The 19,392-nt window shown below is 45.7% G+C and overlaps 2 protein-coding genes across 2 annotated transcripts; both read right to left on the reverse strand.

The window, feature by feature from the left end:
• Positions 1–10: 10 nt before the first annotated feature.
• Positions 11–1,157, reverse strand: LOC9637204 (DNA replication complex GINS protein PSF2). Its single transcript, XM_024679524.1, has 8 exons — positions 1,090–1,157; positions 963–1,037; positions 795–909; positions 624–723; positions 536–566; positions 388–480; positions 196–333; positions 11–131 (listed from the first exon to the last, which is right to left on the reverse strand). Exons 1-8 carry the CDS (start codon positions 1,138–1,140, stop codon positions 123–125), a joined length of 612 nt encoding a protein of 203 aa, XP_024535292.1. The 5' UTR covers positions 1,141–1,157; the 3' UTR covers positions 11–122.
• Positions 1,158–1,171: 14 nt separating this feature from the next.
• LOC9637205 (pentatricopeptide repeat-containing protein At4g02750) lies at positions 1,172–3,283 on the reverse strand. Its single transcript, XM_024679736.1, has one exon. It carries the CDS (start codon positions 3,281–3,283, stop codon positions 1,172–1,174), a length of 2,112 nt encoding a protein of 703 aa, XP_024535504.1.
• Between the last annotated feature and the right edge of the window lie 16,109 nt (positions 3,284–19,392).

Raw genomic sequence — 19,392 nt, forward strand, 5'->3', positions numbered from 1 at the left:
ACAAAAAAGCTTCTTAAGAAATCGACACAAAGATTTAGTTCACTTCATCTAGTTTGCCACACCTGTGCAAGGATCCAAAAACTCCTTTTTGGATTTTAGCACAAAGCAGAAAGAAACCACGACTAAATCCGCTGCATTCACGAAGATCGAGTGGTGAGACAAGAAAAAAGATTCCGATAACATCGACTAACTCACTCTTATGACAGTTGGCTGGGAAAACCTATCGTCGGGATGCCTATGGTACTCGTCGCTTCCATGCTTGAAAAGAGCCTGGAGCGTCCGCACTGTGAATGGCCGGATGATGTTCACCTCCATAGCCGAGAGGTTTGTAAGCTGCAAAAAAGAGGCCGTCATAGCTGTTGAGTGTGTGTGCTTCACGAAGCTCACCTTCACAGCAAATGTTTTGTTGGAGAGCTTCTCGAGTCCAGCCTCAATCTTATGGAACCTCACATTGCGTATGTCTTCAATCAATGACCTCACCTGAAAGAATAATCAGACTTCGCGAACAAGCAGCAAATCTTCTTCGAGCTCGTACCAAGTAACAGTCGGGTATATCATCTTGCGCACTAGAACGATCAAAAACATATATCAGCCACCATCAGGAAGAAAGAAATGGAGCTTACTGATCAAACAACAATCTAGATATCTCAATGTAGTGAAATGGTAGAGGTCGGAATTCCTGTGGCTGTTGACGCTCTTCCTCCAGCACTTCCGTGAGCCTCTCTGTTCACCTTTGTTAAGAACACACAGCGAAAGAAAACTCTTCGATAGATCGAAAGAATCGATCAAAGTACCTACGGTCATCCACTCCGGAGCCTGGATCCGGCATTTCCCTCGCTTCTTGAGAGCAATTGCGAGCCACAAAGGCACTATAGCAGAGATTTGCGGGCGAAAGGGACCAAAATCTCCCTGGACGGCACAAGAATGAGAAGAAATGGCAATGCTGGTAGCAAAACACTCACGGAAATCAAATGCAAGGGATCCATTCTCAAGCTGGGAATGATGCCGATCGTCTCGTCCTCCGCGAGAAACTCCACCTGGAGCGCAGCGAGATTGAATCGCGATAGAGCCGGAAAGATTGCTACAGACCTCCGCCGCGGAGAATGTGGCCGGAGGCGCATAGTTGGATTGTCCCGCCATAAACCCTATCAAGATTTTAGGGTTTCCATAGCTACGTTTCTTTGAGGAAGAGCGATCGCAATCCATCGACCGGCGATCGCGATCGCGATTCTAGGCGCGGATCACTCGATTCTTGACCAGCATTCCCGTTGCTGAGAGAGGTGTAGAGATTCGCGAGCAAGAGGTAGAGCGCCGATCCTCGATCAAGATCCATCTCGAGCAGCTGTTTGGCGATCCGTCCGCCACGCTCGGTATCGCCGTGCAAGCTGCAAGCTCCAAGAACGGCAGTCCACGACACCTCGTCCCCCTCGAACGGCATCTCGTTCACTAGATCTTCCATCCGGTCCAGCTGCCCCGAGCGCCCCAGGAGATCCACCAGGCAGCGATAGTGCTCCACGACGGGATCGATGGAATTGTCGCCAATCATCCGGAGGAAGTAGCAGCGCGCGTCTTCCAGGAGGCCGCCATGGCTGCAAGCCGCCAGCACCGTGGAGAAGGTGAGCCAGTTCGGCTGCTCTCCCTGGAGATCCATGCAGTTAAACATCTCGGCCGCCAGGGATCGCTCGCCGCTCTGGGCATAGGCGACGATGATGTTCGTCCAGGAGACCACGTTTGGTAGTGGGAGGTTGTCGAAGAGAGCTCGAGCTTGATCGAGGCGGCCACACTTTCCAAACATGCTCACCAGCGCTGTGCCAACGAAGGTGTCTCGATCGAGGCCTCGACCAGCAGCGCCTTCGAAGATGGTTTTTCCTTCGGCCAGAGCGGTGGAGCTAGCGCAGGCCTCGAGAGCGCTCATCAAGGTGATCCTGTCCGGCTCGATCCCTTCGAGGTCCATGAGCTTGAAGTACGCTAGCGCTTGCTTGGAGTGCCCGGCTCGAGCATGCCCGGAGATGAGAGCGGTCCACGAGGTAGCGTCTTTCACTGGCATTTCTTCGTGGAGTTTGGTTGCCAACTCGATGTTTCCTTTGACAGCGTAGGCGAGAACCATGGTGCTCCACGCGAGATAGTCTCTCGCAGGCATCAGAGCAAAGAGGTTCTCGGCGGAGGTGAAGTGGCCGTTGTTCAAGTAGGCGGCCAGCATTGTCGTCCACGAGACAACGTCGTGATCCACCATCTCGTCGAAGACGAGCTTGGCTTGGCGAGTCCGGCCCTCCTGCGCGTACGCGTTCACCATGCTCGTCCCGGCGATGCTGTTCTTCTCGGCGATCATGTCGAAGACCAGCTTCGCGTCGTCCAAGCTCCCGCACTTTGTGAACATGTTGACGAAGCCGTTGCCGACGAGAACATCCAGCGTTTCATCGCTCTGGGTGACGCACTGGAAGAGAGCTCGGCCCTCCGTCGGGTCTCCGATGCTCGAGCACGCCTCAGCAACGCAGGTGAAGGTGATCTTGTTGGGCCGAGTGCCGTCGAGCTTTAGCAGCCGGAAAAGATGGAGGGCGGCTGCGAACTCCCCGTTCCCGACGTACGCAGTGATCATGGCGTTCCACGACTCGACTGTCCTCTCCGTCATCCGATCGAAGACCGACTTCGCCTCTGGAAGCTGCCGGTTTTGCGAGTAGGCCGTGAGAATATTGTTCCAGCAGATGGAGGTCAGCTCCTCGCTCGGGATGGAATCAAACATCTCCTTCGCCTCGGCCAAGTTCCCGCTCTGGGCGTATGCGGTGAGCAAGATGTTCCTCGAGAACACGTCCTTGACAGGTAAGCTGTCAAACAGGCATTTTGCTTCGCTCACGCATTGCTTCTGGGCGTAACAGGAGATCATTGTGTTCCAAGTCACCGCGCTCTTCTCCGGAAGCTTGTCAAACACCATCCTAGCCTCCTCCAGATGCCCATTCCGGGAACAAGCAACGATGAGAAAATTCCAAGTGTATGGATTCCTCTCGGGCATCCGCTCAAAGGCAAGCTTGGCCTCCTGGATCCCGCCGAGGTTGCCATACATCTGGATGAGCACGTTTGTGAGGTACCTGTGGCCGTCAAATCCAGCTTCGACGAGCTTGCCGTGAACGCTCCGGACTTCGTGTAAGTGGCGGCATTTGCGTATGAGCGCCGCATATCTGTTCTCAACCTCTCTTTGGGCTTCTGCAGAATCAACGCTGTGGGTGGTCGAACAAGCCAAGGAAGAAAACGAGCGATCTTTCCAGACCCTGACTCGCAACGAGCGCATACAATAGAACTTAGGTTTCCTCCTTTTTTGCACCTTTGGAGTAACAGATTTGTGCTGATAAAAACACCATGTTTCCAGTGATGTTTGTGATATAGGTTGAGGTCCACTTTATTGCTATTCCAGGTACTATCTTCTTTCTTGCATGTTACGAAATTCCTTCTGGGTTTATGTAAGATGTTATAGCAGCTGCTGAGGAACAAGGCTCCTGGGACAATCTTGCCTTGCTGGTCGTTGCCAAGGTATGGATTCAGTGATATGAACTCCATCCCAAAGAAGGTTTTGCAGGCTGCCATGATTTGCTGTTCTACACGCCTTCATCTTCATTGGGAACTTTAATTATAAAATGCTACATTGTTTAAGGTACAGTTTTTCTAAAGATTTAAAAAAAAAATTATAGAAGTTTTTCTAGTTTATTTTTGAGTTACTTTGTTATAATTTAATTTATGCTGCTTAATTAGTAAATTTATTACACTTCAATTTACTAGTTAGTTCTCAAAATATATTTCTTTTTGCGATTGAATGGAATTGAAAAAGAATACAGGAAATGTGTATATCAATTAACCCAAAAACTGTAACTTATATATAAGAACGAATGGATTGAATTAAAATCAATCTGATAGCTATTAAAATCCTACTATATCAATATTAGTATTGACATTATAACTGTACATTTTAGACCTTATATCATCCCCTTCTCTCAGAATGATAAAAGACTATCAAGGTTCTCTCATGGATGGGCCAAGATTTGAAGAAACATCAGGAGGAAACATCAATGGATCTGTAAATGGTGCTAATTGTTTCTGATCCCTTTGTACAAAATGTTTCAACTACTACACATACACAATTTCTGGAGGATCAACTTGCTAAATGTCATGCCAAACTTCATAAATTTGCAATCCAACGTGCCACAACACTTAATATGGACCTTTCCACTAAGCAATGTAAATAAACTACGTATTATAAGATAAGGAAAACGAATTAACATCAAGTCATCCACTTTGTACTTTGTAGGTAGTACATAGCTTAAGTGTTCAATAGACTTTGCTTGGAAAAATGCTTGTCAAATATTGATCCTACGACCTAGCATTGGCAATCTGTCACAATTGCAAAGGTGAACCCAACTCCATTAGTAGCATTGGATTATGACCATATAGGAGTTTATATGGTGAAACACTAAAAGAACTTTACACTCCTGTGACATACACATATTGAAAAGACGGCAAATAACCATCTCAATCCGAATGTTAAAAGTTCATGTATTTCACAATCATCCCTTTGAATGTCAGAACAAATTGTCTGACTGTGGATGATAAGCACTCATAAAAGTGTGGTGTATCCCCAACCGAGATGTCAAAACGTGAAATGCCTTAGCCATAAATGTGGAACCATTATCTGAAAGAATCCACTCCGAACAGGAATGCTAGAACACCACTCAATTAACAAGGAAGTATCCAATAACAATTGCAAATGTGCTAGCAAAAACACCAACTTTCACCTAGCGAGTTAAGTAGTTAAAAGCAATAATGATATACTTATTGCTAGTAGTCGATTATGGAAAAAGTTATATCAAATCAAACACCACCAACTCAAATAAAAACTCTATTTCGTTAAAGTGGGAATTGTCATTATCCCACTTGTAAAATAAGGTTTCCAAACCTTTATATAGTATATAAATATAACAAAATTCAACTGCATTGAGGCACATGCCATTTTATTTTAAACAAGGAAATGTCTACTCAATCACTTCTCCTCCCTCTGCCACTGCTTCACCTCTCTCTTCTCCTTGTCATTGTCGTCCAATTTCTTTCCATCCTTTTAATATTGGCTCAGTTGCTCCGAGTCTAGGTGGAGCCCAAGTCCCCATTCAATCTTTACTTTCCCCTTATTAATAAAACAACTTCGTAGACTTCCAATAACGTGCTGTAACACTTCTAGTATAATGCAAATCCTCTCAAAGAATTGTCTTTTAATATTAATACAATGGCATGGAACCCCATGCCATAATAAGTTACATTTTTAAATAAATACATGTCATCTCAGATTGTTATTTTTTGCCTCCAACGCCTATACAATAATCTTGGAATTTCATCACTCTCCACACTATCAGGATTTAAACCCAATAGTAATGCCATCTCTTCTCTAATACGTCCACGCTCATGTTCAGTGGCCGAAGAACCCATCCGGTTGAGTAGATTATGGAGATGCGGATAGTGCTTGGCTAGACAATATACATGCCATAAATGATGACTGGTGTCTGTCCGATCAAATGGCTTCTGATATACCGTTCCATCTGCCATTTGGTTGATTTCTGCAGCCACCTCCTAGACTGGCTGGTTCTCTATCACCATCGCTCCAAGCCGTTTTGCAAGGTCCCCCAGAACATATGGCTTCTTCTCCCTAGTTTCCATACTGCAAGAGATGGGGTGCACTGCATATGTGTGCGTGTTCGCTGCAGTTTTAATCGGCGAGTCATCGATGATGAGGATTTCACTTGACCTAGCAGTCCGGTTCATCACTACAGCCTCTGGCTTGACGAAGATGGGTTTGCTACCCCTCACATAGACCATAGTCAAGCAATCCTCCTGCGTTAGGAGAAAGTCAAATGGTAATATTACTCGCGTCTGATCGTGCATCATCTGTAGCAACGTTAATGCATTGTGGCGCATCATGGATGTCCAAACTCCCAATTGCAAATTGAACCCGGCCCTCTGTTTTAAATGTCGCATGGTCATTATTAGATCCCGCAGTTTCTCCCGTGTGATTAATGTGAATCTGTCTCTTTTGACCAACTTGCGACCGCAGGCTTTGGAGGGTGCAGTGACATTCGAGGACGAGCCACGCTCATGGGAGAAAAGGACACCGTTCAGATCAAAAACGATACAGTACCTTCGCCGTGACTCTGAAATGAAATGTGTCAGCATAAAAAATGGTACAAGTCAATTTTACCATCTACAATATTAGCGAATGGTGCTCCCGATGGTCGTTGAGAGGGTTTTGGTCGAGGAAACGTGAAGGGCGGAAATACTCTCCTCTGCAATGTGGGGTCAATCACATCCGATGGCGTGTGGGCACATGCCATTTCAGCTGTAGACTCTGGTACAACTGGCTCAACAGTGGCATGGGGTGGTTCCGATGGCGTGTGATCACACGCCATTTCAGCTGGTGCCTCCGTTGGCAAAGTGGACATGACCGAACAGGCAGCAGGGGCGGTGTAGGGAGGTTCTAACGGCGCGTAGTCAGACGATTGGGCACACGTTGGAAATGAGGATACGACCGGCTCGGCGGCTGGGGCGGCCTCATGCGGGTCCAATGGCGCCTGGTCACCGTCAGTTGGATACGTGGACAAGATTGACTCAGTGGTATGGGCAGCATCAAGTGGAGCGTGGTCAGCTTGCTTGGCGTTGATATAAATAGTAGCCTCCACCAGCTCTGATGACTCTTGCAGGCAAGTAGAGTCCACTGGCGGATCCATATGCATGTCCAAATATCTCCCTTCGATTGAGATGGTATCCTCCCTACTGGCTACTAAAAACAAACTCATTAGCACATTGAATCGACTATACTGTATTTACCATCAACTGCTATTGAGGAACTAGGACTGATATCACTTGGGTGCACTGCTGATTCTGAAGGATTGGACATACGTTTCGACCTTTGCTTGGCACTATCCTTCCTCGACACTAAAGGCTAGAGTTTGTATCTTAATTCAACTGAATAATCTCTACTTACCATTTGCTTTGCAACCTACATGGACAATGTTAGAAATGGTAAAAGGTTAGGAATGGATGTATTATTATTTACTTGATGGTTTGTCTTGTATGACCTTCCTCCGCTGCTCTTTGGCCACCTCAGGCTGGCCATCGTCGTTATCATCGTCATCGTCGTTATTGTGATCGTCACCATTGTGAGGACCATCCAAGTCCTCTTCGTCCTCCTCTTCTTCGTCCTCCTCTTCTTTGTCCTCCTCTTCGTCCTTCTGCTCTTCCTGCTCATTATCTTTCTCTGGCTCCTCATCCCCCTCCTGCATTTCTTCCATAGGCTGCTCAGGCTGGATGGCTTGTTCTTCCAGGACCATCTTGGGAAAATCATCTGGCCGAGTCTCCATCTCAAAATACAAGACATCCATAGCCTGTTTTAGTGCGTGACCTAAGACCGTATCCTCACCCGACTGTCTTAACATGGTTTCTGCACGTTCTTGCACCCTTCGAAGACGACGAAATGAGAAAAATGTGGCCCTGACTTGAAAAGCATCCCTCATCCATTGTACCTCTCCATTGAGATTGGGGAAGGGGAGTCCGCCATAGGAATCTGAGTCAGGAGGTGGTGACCGCGAGGCATTACCTATCATCTTTTCGTTGCCCTTCTTCCTTTTCAAATCAAATGCCTCTGATCCCGACGACTGTCCAACGTGCTTTCGCTTTTTATGACCACTGTCAGTTTGAGCTTGGCTGGTGCTTGCCTGTTTTGCCTTTGAAGAAGTGTCTTCTGCAAGGAATGGCATGAGACCACACGCCATTGCAAATATAATTTGTACCTCCTTTTTTCCTATTGCTTGTCTGTTTGTCCTTCTTCGACGCGCCACCAGTGCGCTTTTCAGTCCTCGTGTCTGAATATTCACAACGATCTATAATCAAAATGGCGTGAGGCCTCACGTGACCTTACCTTGTGCAGGTTGTGAGCTCGGCCTAACATGGGTATCTTCAACAGTAGCTGTTAACGCCGTTTCAGCATCTGGGGGTGGCCACGCTCCTGCATACAGAGCTTGTGAGATAACATTTAAACTTAAAGTGCGTACTCACCAGGTTCGCAGAGAAGATACTGTTTTTCTTTGGCAACTGTAATTATATGCTCCATTGAAGTCACCTCTTCAATGGAGTTTGTCACCGCAACACACGGGACACTCTTGAGTAGTGCGGCTCGAAAGAATAGTCCGCCGCAGTTGTACTCGACAACGCATTTGCCCTTGGAGTCACCCACTATTGCGTTGAAGACCCAGCTGAGCATTTCCCATGCTGCACCTGGAGCTTTCTTTGGATTCGAAAGCTCCATAGCCGTCTTCAATTCCTCAGGCACGGGTAAATTGACCTCCCTCAGATCAATTCGATCGGCCTTGTTGAACGAAGCTGGGAAGTCACTCCAGTCCCACTCTGCTGCAGGACCAATAACAAGGGCGAGTGTGAAGATGCGGACATTCGTCAGTATCTTCTTCTTAGCCATTATCCCATGGATCTCCTGCATCTCCTTGCCTTTCAACCAAGCCTTCACCTCGTTCAAGGCCTTCCAGAACTTGTGATAGGATTCGGAGTCGTAAATCATATAGTGGACTGAAGATTCCACCTCCGCAAATCCCACCATTAAGTCAATGATGGAGCTGACTTCATCTGCATGAGTGATCTCCTCGTTTGTGAAGTCTATCACACAAAAGATGTTCTTGACCTGCTCATCTCCGCGGGAAACGATGCTCCTCCACCTTTGATCCTCATCCGAATTCACGTATACCCGGTAAGGTTCTCGATAGGCCTCTGCTGCGGGGTCGAGCTGTTTCTGAAGCCGGCGGTCGACATCCCTCTTAATGAAATTTGGATACTGATCCAACTTCTCAGCTTTACTTTTCGTGGCATCCCGCAGCAGATCGATGAACTTGGGGGCCCCCTTCACGTAGTCGTCGATGTCTTCATTTGACAACTCCAGCTCTTCCATCATCTCTTGCGTGGTGTCGATGCTCACCCTCTCCATGGCCACTTGCTCGAAGATCCAATCCTTCAATAGCGCACGAGCTCTCAGAGTCGTGCACAAGTCCTCGTATGTCACAATATGGCCGGGAGTCATTTTGGTCTTGTTGAAGACTACCTCACCACATAGAAGAGCATTAGCCACTGTCAGAAGGTCGTCGTCGTCTAGAGACCGCGAGAAACGCAAGGCGTTGAGCTTCAAATCATTGGGCTTCCGGCCGTCCTCCACACCCATTGAGTTTAACAACTCCCCGTAATGGTACCTCCTCAGCACATCTACCCATTTGTCAAAAACAACTTTTGTCGCGAGTAGGGGCCAAAGATAGCGTGAGGCCTCATGCCATTAGTGGTACCACTAATGGCATGAGGGCTCATGCCAATTTTGTGAATGCAAAATTTCACGTGGGTGTCAATAGCATGTTTGAATAATGGCATGTGGCCTTATGCTATTGAGGTTGTTTGGTATGTTATGATTTAGGCCATTCTCCAATCATTTTTTGTATGGTCTTAACTTCTTTTCTGCACTTTCAGAATGGCCTTCAGGGTTGGGGAAAAGGTTTACATTTTGAATGGTGGGAAGAGAGTTGCAAAAGGGACCCTTGTGTCTATGGATAGGAACTTTGTTATACACTGTCAAAGGCTTGGGGAAGGCAATGCTGCTGTATCAGTAGAGACTGTCTTCGATGGGAATGTGGTCGCTATTGAACGAGGAGAGATGGTCGTCGGGGTAAATGTTGTTGTTGCCTTGAAAAATCTTCAGAAGAAAGCAGATGTTGGGGACAACGCAAGTGCGACGCATGTTCCCTCCGTGGATCTTAAGAACCGTGCTACATGGATTCAGGCGAAGGTGTTTCTAAACAACCCCGAGGGGGAGGTGGTAGCTGAGGGCTTAGCCACAGTTGTCGATCCAAGAGATGCGGTTGCTAATCAAGAATTGGGCTGGGATGATATTGGAGTTGCGATTTTAGAGGTTGTTGACACAGAAGAAAACAGTCTGACTATTGGAAGCATTGTGCGGTGGAAATTGAGGCACTTAGTGTTTGAGAATGTGAAGGATTCACAATCAAACACCACTACAACTGATGACAGAACATCTCTTCATGGGAAAAGAAAGTACACCTTCCTAAAGCGCAGCCAAAGGGATCTGAGCAACGAACCGAAAAGGCAGAAAATGGCGATGGAGGTTCGAATGGTCTCGACAGTTGCTTGTTGCAAGAGGAGGTGCTGTCAACATGCTGATTGGGATGCTATTGAAGAGGAGAGAGCAAGATACAAGACATTATCCTGGAAGGCAGCTCGCAATTTTGTGTATGAGGCATTATGGTCATCTGTTGATGCTTCAGAACATCAGGTGGGGGGCATGGTCTTCCAGAGGGGTTTGGTCTGCATGAAGGCATGGAGAATCATTTATGGAGTCCCTCGAACCACATTCTACAGAATCAAAACTGAGTTCGAGGAACAAAGGGTTCAACAGGCAGTCCATGGGAACGACGGTACGCACAAAACCAGGGGTCATATTGTATATGGAGAGGCAATCTTCAAGAGGTTTGTCGAGACATGTAGCGAGCAACAACCACATAAAACCCGCCTCTTGGAAGATGGAACACGAGACACCCAACGAGTTCTCCCTTCCATGTATACCAAGGGGGCCATATTGGAAGATGTGAATCGGGAACTCCAGAGTAATGGCTACAGGAAGCTGAGCCAATCTAGATTTAGTAGATTGTGGAGCAACAGGTTCAGGGATGTGAGTATAGGAAAGTACTCCAGCTTTTCAAAGTGTGACGAGTGCACTGCTATCAAAATGGCTTTGTCGAAGAATTCTTGCAGCGCTTAAGAGCGAGAGACGTTGGTTAGAAGGCGGCTCAACCACAACATCGAGCAGAGAAGCTGCAGGATTGCATATTATCATAACAGGATTTTCTCCATGGAGAGACCTGACTCTTACCTCTGCATCATCCATGACAAAATGGACCAGAAAAAGACGTGCTTACCTCGACTCAATCTTGCCCCCAAGGCAATCTCTTCATCCATGCAGCTGCCTGTGTCTCTGTTTGGCATAATCGCTCATGGGCATGGTGCCCAGAACTATGGGAACTTCTTTGTACCTCTATGGGGTGGCGGGGGTGCAAACATGATGATTGCGTCCCTAGCAAAACACTTAAGGTCTTTGCAAAGTGCGCAGATTGAGTTGAACGGCCAACCCTTGCATAAGGCCCTTGTCGATCGAACCCCATACAGGGTTCAGCTGGAGGAGGAGCAAAGGCTTGCAGTATCGCGTGGGGCCCCATGCCATCCCAGTGAATATGTTGGCCGTCAGATTGTAGGGTTATCATGTGAGGCCTCATGCCATTCCGACGAGGCTGGTCGCCCGGTGAATGCACAGCCTCATCCAAACGAAGCAGAATCTCAAGGAAGTTCTTGTGGCCAATATGGCCTTCCACCCCATCTTCTGCTCCAAACAGACAATGCTGGCAGTGAGAACAAAAACATGTACGTCTTCGCGTACTTGGCGATGCTTGTTGCCAAAGGCATATTTGAAACGGTTACACTTGGCTTTCTCATGGTTGGGCACACTCATGAAGACGTCGATGCCATGTTCAGTCACCTGGCAGAGTCCCTCTGGCGATCCAATGTCCTCACCCTCCCACAACTCTACGATGAATTCCAAAATTGCATCAAAGGCACTGTTGAAGCTGCACTTCTGACAGAGGTTCCAGACTTTAAGGGGTTTGTAAGAAGCTACATCAGGGACGGATCCGAAACGCTGATTGGCCACTCCAAGCCTCTTCAGTTTCATTTCAGCATGTGTGACGGTGCTCCAATGATGAGGTATAAGATGAGAGAATGGGACACAGTGTGGCTGCCAGTGGACGGCATTGAACTCTTCAAGAGAGATCCCATAACTGGGGAACCTATGATTCCTCAGGGTTCCCCACGGCCAATGCACCCGGATGGACTCAAAGACCAGGAAAGTATAGTGGCCAGGATTAGACAGCATATTGCCTTCTGGAAGAGGGGGTTGGTGTTTGGTGGAGAATCCTATTTTTAGAGGTGCAAGCCTTTGCTCGAATACTGGGAGAAGATTATATCTGCTATCCAAAATGGGCCGGTTGTATATGAAGAATTGGAAGAGTCCTTTTGGCCAGAACCCAGAGCACCAGATAGTAGCGGAACAATGTCCTCTGGAAATGCAGTGACAGATAACGATGTTGAGGATCACTATTGTGGGCCGAGGAACAAGAAGCCGGATTCAGCATTCAATCCAGTACAGGTCTGCAAAGGAATGGTCGTGCTTGTTAGACCCAGTAATAAAAAACAAATGATATGGGTGGGGCGCTGCATCACTGATGCAGAGGAGGACGCGGAAACTAACTCCTTCAATGTAACTGTGGAGTGGTTCAAGCCAAGTTCCGGATATACGAAGGATTGCCTAGAAAAGAGATGGGTGCTGAATCCAAGGGATCCCAGCATGAGCATATCGGTGGATAATGTTGTGCATGGTTGGATGCGGAAGCAGAGTGCCACCATCACCTTGCCAGACCATGTAAGAGATGCAGCAAGAGCATTCATAACCCGGGTTCAAGGTGAGATTCATGAATATTCCTTTACTAAGTTTCTAATGTATTTTATTTCAAGGTAAACAATCCGAATCTGAATCAGAGGAGGCATGATGGCATGTGGCCTTACGCCATTCCTAGGTGAGATGATACAAATAACAAGTATAAATTCTTAGTTGTTCTAGCAAATCTTACTTAAAGTTCAAGGTGAACAAGCCAAATATGAATTCATCGGATTGTTATAACAAATTGCGAGGTGATGGCATGAGGCGATACGCCATTTGAGAGTGGTAGCCATTCCTATATGAGGTGAGTGAAGTATTTATTAGAAATACCTCATTCAATTGTGCACTTCTAAGTCTTGGTCCACTTAGTACTGTTTGCATGTTTTTATTTTAATTCTTTCTCTAAAATGTTATTTAGCATGTGGCTTCATGCCATTGCTCTCCACAATCATGCATTGAATTTCTATCCTTGCATAATACTTCTCTATATATATAACATGTGCGCACACGTGATATGGTTCATTAGGCCTGATATAGTGTGTGAGGTAAAACAAAGATGATGTGACATATGCATTTACCAATCACACGTGCATAAATCTAATAATATGGCGTGTGGCCCATATTAATGGCACATAAACCCATATTGTGGGCTTACGTGCTTTATGTACCATCATTCCCTTGCAGCGTGTGTGTTGGTTTCCTTTTATAACACAACGAACTCCATATTTTAGGGTGAAGAGCGTTCTCATGGCAAGCACAAAATCTGTAAGTGAGGCAGAAAAGGAGACGGAGAAGGAGATAGGTGAAGATGTAGAATATATAAGTTTTCCAAACTCCCCGTACTATACTCCATGTGATCATTTTTCTGAACAAACGGCAACATTAACAACTATCGAGAACGCCTCAGTAATGTCAGAGACAACAATCCAAAGCAAAACAACTGACTCGGAGAAGGATGATAGTACCGCTGAGAGTACCAAAAAGGAGGTGTCCACTAGTGCTTAGGCTTATAATGGCGTGTGCCCTCATGTCATTTACTTGATCACCAAATACCTTTTTCCCTTTGCACTAGTATATCTTAATACCGGTTTGAGAAATAGAATGGCATGTGCCCTCAGGCCTTTTACTAAATCACCTTTGAAAGAAATGCAAGCCTCTATGTCGTAAAAAAAAGGTACTAGAGAAATTCCTTAATAATATGAATGTTATTTAGTTTCATGAAAATACACTAAGGGTCAAATGAGTTAAATGACTTCTCCAGACTAGCAATGCCTCTTGCTACACCTTCACAATTAGATTCGTTAGAAAAAGATAACATTGAATAATATCTAAATGTTCTCACCATTAAGTTATATGTCTGGCTAATAGGAATGATGTTCATCTTGGAAAGCCCACCACACGCTCAATGAACAAACAAATAGTGTGTGCGCGCATGCCATCGCTCTTCTTTAGTTTCAGATTCGGCTTGTTCACCTTGACAATGAGATTTATTATACAACCAGATGGACACAGTCTGGACATAAAGTCACCGCGCTAGTCACCATGCCCCAGATATGTCTAGCCCCTGGACAAAAATCATATAATTTCACGTCATTTTCAAATACTTGAAAATTTGTACCTAGTCCCATTTTACTGAATAAATCCCACTTTAACGAAATAGAGCTTATAAACGAGAAACTATAATTGATTCCAATCGTCCTTCTATAGCATAAGGAGTATTATAAGCTTAGCACCAAATGCAACTATGCACATACTGAATAACATTGTAAGCGACTAAATTTTTCCATTTTACTTTAGTCACTTAACCACTTTTCACAACCTCCATAAGTCAAATTCAGGACTTAGGGCTTATTAACCTTGAGAATGGCATCCATACCACTTAACCTTTGCACTTGGTCCAAGTGCTCCATATGTTTGATCTCATGACCAACACCCCAAGGTACCACTGACATATCAACCCATTACCCTAAGTCATACCCATTCACCTTGGTCATATCGGTGGTCCAACACCACTTGCATTGCAATCCCGTCTCTCAAAGACTGAGCCATTCGTCCATAAGTGGTCATCCCAAATCCACTCTTTAGCATCCTCAGGATGCCCATAGATATGGGGAATAGCCTTCCCCAATATTTCCATTCCAGTCCCCACCAAGTCCCTTTTTATCCATGGCCATGTTTGCCAATATTGCCACTAGATCAAGGCCCAACGGCCCAACCACTAAGTCCCACTGTCCTTTAGGATTTCCTCGCTGTGTGACTGTGTCCTTGGTCACCACACCAGAGGGCTACTCCTTTTCCTTTCCACAGTCTGGGACTTTGAGACAACATTTCGAAACACCGTGGCCCTATACGGGCCTCATGGGTACTCTTCCCGCCTTCCGCTTTTGGGTGCTCTAGCCATAAGCTTAGAGCAAGGTTCCATTGAACCACGTCAGGTATCCAAGTAGGTAGTGCCACCCACGCTTGGACTAGGAACATCGACCATTCGATCTCCCGAGGGAACTAGAGCCGGCTCTTGAACACTTCACCAAGTTACCTCGCTTATCAGTCCGTGTTCACTTTAGCCTTGGACTTCCTAGTGGTTATCCCATCACCCAACACTTGGGCACAACCTTCCTAGGCCAAACTGGCCTTTCCTAGCCAAATTGGCTCCACTAGGATCCAACCCCCACACTCTCTCTACTATACTTTTGGAACCCTCTGCAGCCCGCCCCCCTCAAACTCCATCTCGGGTCCATTTTGGGTCCATCTCGGACTCCATTTTAGACTCTATCTCGGGTCCATGTTAGGTCCATCTCGAATCCATCTCGAACTCCATTTCGGACTTCATCTCGGGTCCATCTCGGACTCCATCTTGGGTCCATCTCGGACACTTCCACGTGTCGTGTGTTGGTCCTCTTGTGTCCCTTTTCTAGAGACTCACTTATTGCTTGCTCCATGCTTGTTCCTTGAGCACCTTGTTGGGAGTTCCACTCCCGCTCTCGACCTTTCAAGTCGGAGCTTTTAGTCTAAACGTGTTATGCTCATTTGGCTTTTGCTTCGGCTACTACCACTTGGCACCCTTCTGGCTCCACTTTGAGGCCTAAGGATTTTGTGTCTCACAACTCCACCACCCATAAACGAAGTTTGATGTTCTCATCAAATGATAAACTATTCTATAAGTAATACCAACTTGTATTACCCTTTGCATCCTTGGCCCCTCGCCAATATTCGTCAATGGTTTGATACCAAAGGCTCACCATGCCTTACCCATCCTCTAAGGAGCATAGTATTTCCAACTTAAAGACTTATTCGACCACTTGTGGTGGTTTTCTCCTTTTATTGGTTTAGTTATCACTAAACCTGTTAGAGACACCTTCTCTAATCATACTACTCATTCTTGAGTAGTTTCAATTTCCATTGATATAACCTTTGCACTTTGGAACTTTTAATTTTGACTCCTCAGAGTCAATTTCGTAGGTGTCTCCGACACCTTGTATTGCACATATGGTGCAACTCCACTTCCCCATCCTAAGAAATTCTCTACTTGAGGGCACTATCATCCTCTCTTCGATTTCATGCCACCTTTGGCATTTATCATAATTTGTGCTAGGGCTGTCCACAGCCCTATCATTTGGCTACCTCACTGCTCCCTCCCTTGGAACTTCCACTTTTGCCATATCGAAGCAATTGAGAATCCATTCCTGGAAACACATTAAATTTCCCACAATCCATTAGCACTCAACACATTAATGTTCTTGGCCTAACTTTGCCATTTGGATTTTTTCCCATGATTCCCATGGTTTGTTTCTTAGCCACTAGTCTTTTGCTCGTATCCTTGATTGTTGCACCAAGCAACATAGGATTGCTACCTCCATTCTCGAAGTATCTTTTCGGTTCTATAGCAAAGACTTTGCTTTGCCAAGTCTAGAGGGTGTTCACCCCTAGTACATCTTTTGAGCATTTTTTGCTGTGGCTTTATCCATGGCCCAACTTTGTGACCTTCCTATGGGTCTCTTATAGAGACTATTTTCTTCGGACTCACTATGCTATCGCTTTGACATAGCTTATTTCCCTTAAGTGTTCTTCCCACTTAGTCCCCACACCATCATCAATAGTTTAAATCAACAGTTTGAACTAAGAACCTTATTCCTTAACCTCACAAGGACCTTGTCCTTGTTTTAGACATAAAATCACCCAGTGATCTAACCTTGGCACCTTAACAGGTTTGCTAATAGGTACTAAGTCTTCTAGACCTTTAAATTGTTGACCATGACCCCAAGGGCATCCCCCACACTTGGCGGTGCACCCAAGCTAGCCCTTCCGGCCAAGGGTTTATAGTAACTAAGATTGGGTGTCCCCATCTCATTCACCGCGTCCTTGGTGCCCCTTGCACCAAAGTGTTCAAGTTAGATATGTTAAGTTTTCACACTAAGCAATTTAATCGTGTATCACGACTCCGGGGCATCCCCTGCTTCGCAGTGTGCCCAAGTTAGTCTCCTTACTAAAAGTCTATGACCATCGAAAAATGAGTGTCCTCATATTCCAAACCATCACTGTGCTTTAGTGAGTTTGGGACTCGAACCCAAGCACTAGAGGGTCAGGACTCGAACCCAACCTCCATATATGCATCTACAGACAGCATCACATAGAATGCCTGGCATGACTCCCCATGCCGGTGCACCAATTTATACTTAAAGTGCGCTACAAATCACAGCTTAGAAATCTACCAAATCATTCTAGAAAGTTTTATATTAAAATATGCATTTAGAGCAATTTGTTTTCGATAGTGGGTAGCAAGTATTTTAAAACTCATTTAATAAAAAAAGAGAATTAATAAAGAAATCAATGCTGGTAGTTCTTGATCTAAGAAATAATTAAAGTCTTTAAATGTAAAAAATGACTAAACCACCATACTAGCTAAGTCTGTAGTTTTAAACTTGTATTCCATTTAAACATTACCTTCAACCCACTAAAATATATGAACTTGTATTACTTGTTTAAATCTTTTAAAGTGTTTGTACATTTTAAACTTTAGCACAATCAATTATGTTTATCATGGTATTCAACTTGAATGCATTTTTTTATGTGTTCATGTGACTCTACTCTTAAGGGAGAAGGCACTTATGGGCAACTTTATGTAGCTTTATCAAGATGCACATCACCACATGGCATTGGAATTAAAATTCAAAACACCACATGCCAAAGCCACCCCTTTCCTCAAGATCCTTTTGTTTTTACAATCAACACTGTTTATAAAGAGGTTTTATATTAAACCTCTTTGCAGCATTTGCTTGGCAAGTACTCTGGCATGTGACTGCGTTTGCGGTCTATCAAGCGAATTTGGTTTTGTTTTGTAATGTTTTTCTAGGGTTTATGAAATGGCGAGAGAGCCCCTGCCACTGCTGCCAATTTGCGATCCAAATCTGAGACACTGTGTCAATGCACATTCTGGTACAGTTTGTGTCAAGATTTAATTGATTTGTCTGCACTTTCTTCTAGCATTGTTTCAGTTCTAGGTCTGCTTTGGTAGTGGTAGCGTTAAAAAATGAAGGGTTAAATGCTTATAAGCCAAATCTATATGGCAAGATGATAGTTATTGAGCAAAGAATCACTACTGGAAGCAACACTATTGTCTTGAAAAATCACCGAGATTGGTTTCTATCGTGCGAGGGATTCACGTCTTTTGTATTGTGTATTCCAAGTGAAAAACTTTCTTCAAACAAGCAAGATTTGTGCAATGTGATCAACCATTTCAGTGTAAGCTAAGATTGTATTTTAAACTTTTCTACTTTCCTACTGTTACCTGTTTTTTGTAGATTGACACAGAAAACCCATGTGTGATTATGTCTCAAGACATGAGTTGGCATTACCACTGCCACCTCCAAGGCCAGCACTGCTTAGAACTCTTTTGCCCAAGTGAAGGGAAGAGGGCGTGGTGACAGGTGTTACACCATGCACTCCTAAGGTTCCATGGCTACACGGTTGTGTGGGCATTCCTGTGAGAGTCTGTGCATCTGTAAGCTCCTAGAGGAGGTGCTCACAGGGATAATAGGGGCAAGTAGAATGGTAGTTGGTCACACAATCCAGGCTCCTTTCGGGATCAACTTGCTTGCGAGTGGTGCATGAGTAGCACCACAGGCAGGGCTGGTAAGGGAGTGCACTAGAAATGAAGAGCTGGGCTATGCTTGAATCCTGGAGTTGACTGGCACCATGGCAGCGGGTGTGGGTGATGCAAGGTATGCGAGTGACCAGATGGTGTGTGCGACCTGAAGGCGTAAAGGAGTTCTTTGAGCTGTCAAAGGAGGGGAAGTTGAAGAAGCTAAAGTACACTGCCAGTGATCCTCCAGCATCCGCTCAAAGAGCTTGAGAGCCGAGGCTACATCTCCTTGGTGGCAGTAGCTGGAGATGATCACGTTCCAAGTTATGGCGTCGTGTCCCACACTGGCCGTGGCTGTTGAGTTGAAAACTTCGCAAGCTTCTGCCATGCAGCCACGAGGAACGAGCACGAAGCAAGAAATAAGCGAGGCTCCAAAAAGGGACCCAAAAGGACCAACACATGACACATGGAAGTGTATGAGATGGACCCGAGTTGGGGTCCGAAGTGGAGTCCGAGATGGAGTCCGAGATGGACCCGAGACGGAGTCCGAGATGGACTCGAGATGGACCCGAGATGGAGTCCAAGATGGACCCAAGACGGAGTCCGAGATGGACCCGAGATGGAATCCAAGATGGAGTCCGAGATGGAGTCCGAGATGGACCCAAGATGGAGTCCGAGATGGACCCGAGATAGAGTCCAAGATGGAGTCCGAGATGGACCTGAGATGGAGTCC

This window comes from Selaginella moellendorffii, unplaced genomic scaffold (assembly GCF_000143415.4).
Source record: "Selaginella moellendorffii unplaced genomic scaffold, v1.0 SELMOscaffold_25, whole genome shotgun sequence".
Lineage (NCBI taxonomy): Eukaryota > Viridiplantae > Streptophyta > Lycopodiopsida > Selaginellales > Selaginellaceae > Selaginella > Selaginella moellendorffii.

What these genes read in the sequence shown, in the direction of transcription:
- LOC9637205 (XM_024679736.1), bottom strand. Translation starts at nt 3,283, where the DNA reads ATGCGCTCGTTGCGAGTCAGGGTCTGGAAAGATCGCTCGTTTTCTTCC.
- LOC9637204 (XM_024679524.1), bottom strand. Translation starts at nt 1,140, where the DNA reads ATGGCGGGACAATCCAACTATGCGCCTCCGGCCACATTCTCCGCGGCG. An exon ending in ATCCCTTGCATTTGATTTCC is followed by an intron (nt 910 to 962) that starts GTGAGTGTTTTG and finishes TGTGCCGTCCAG; the next exon opens with GGAGATTTTGGTCCCTTTCG. An exon ending in TCTAGATTGTTGTTTGATCA is followed by an intron (nt 567 to 623) that starts GTAAGCTCCATT and finishes TGATCGTTCTAG; the next exon opens with TGCGCAAGATGATATACCCG.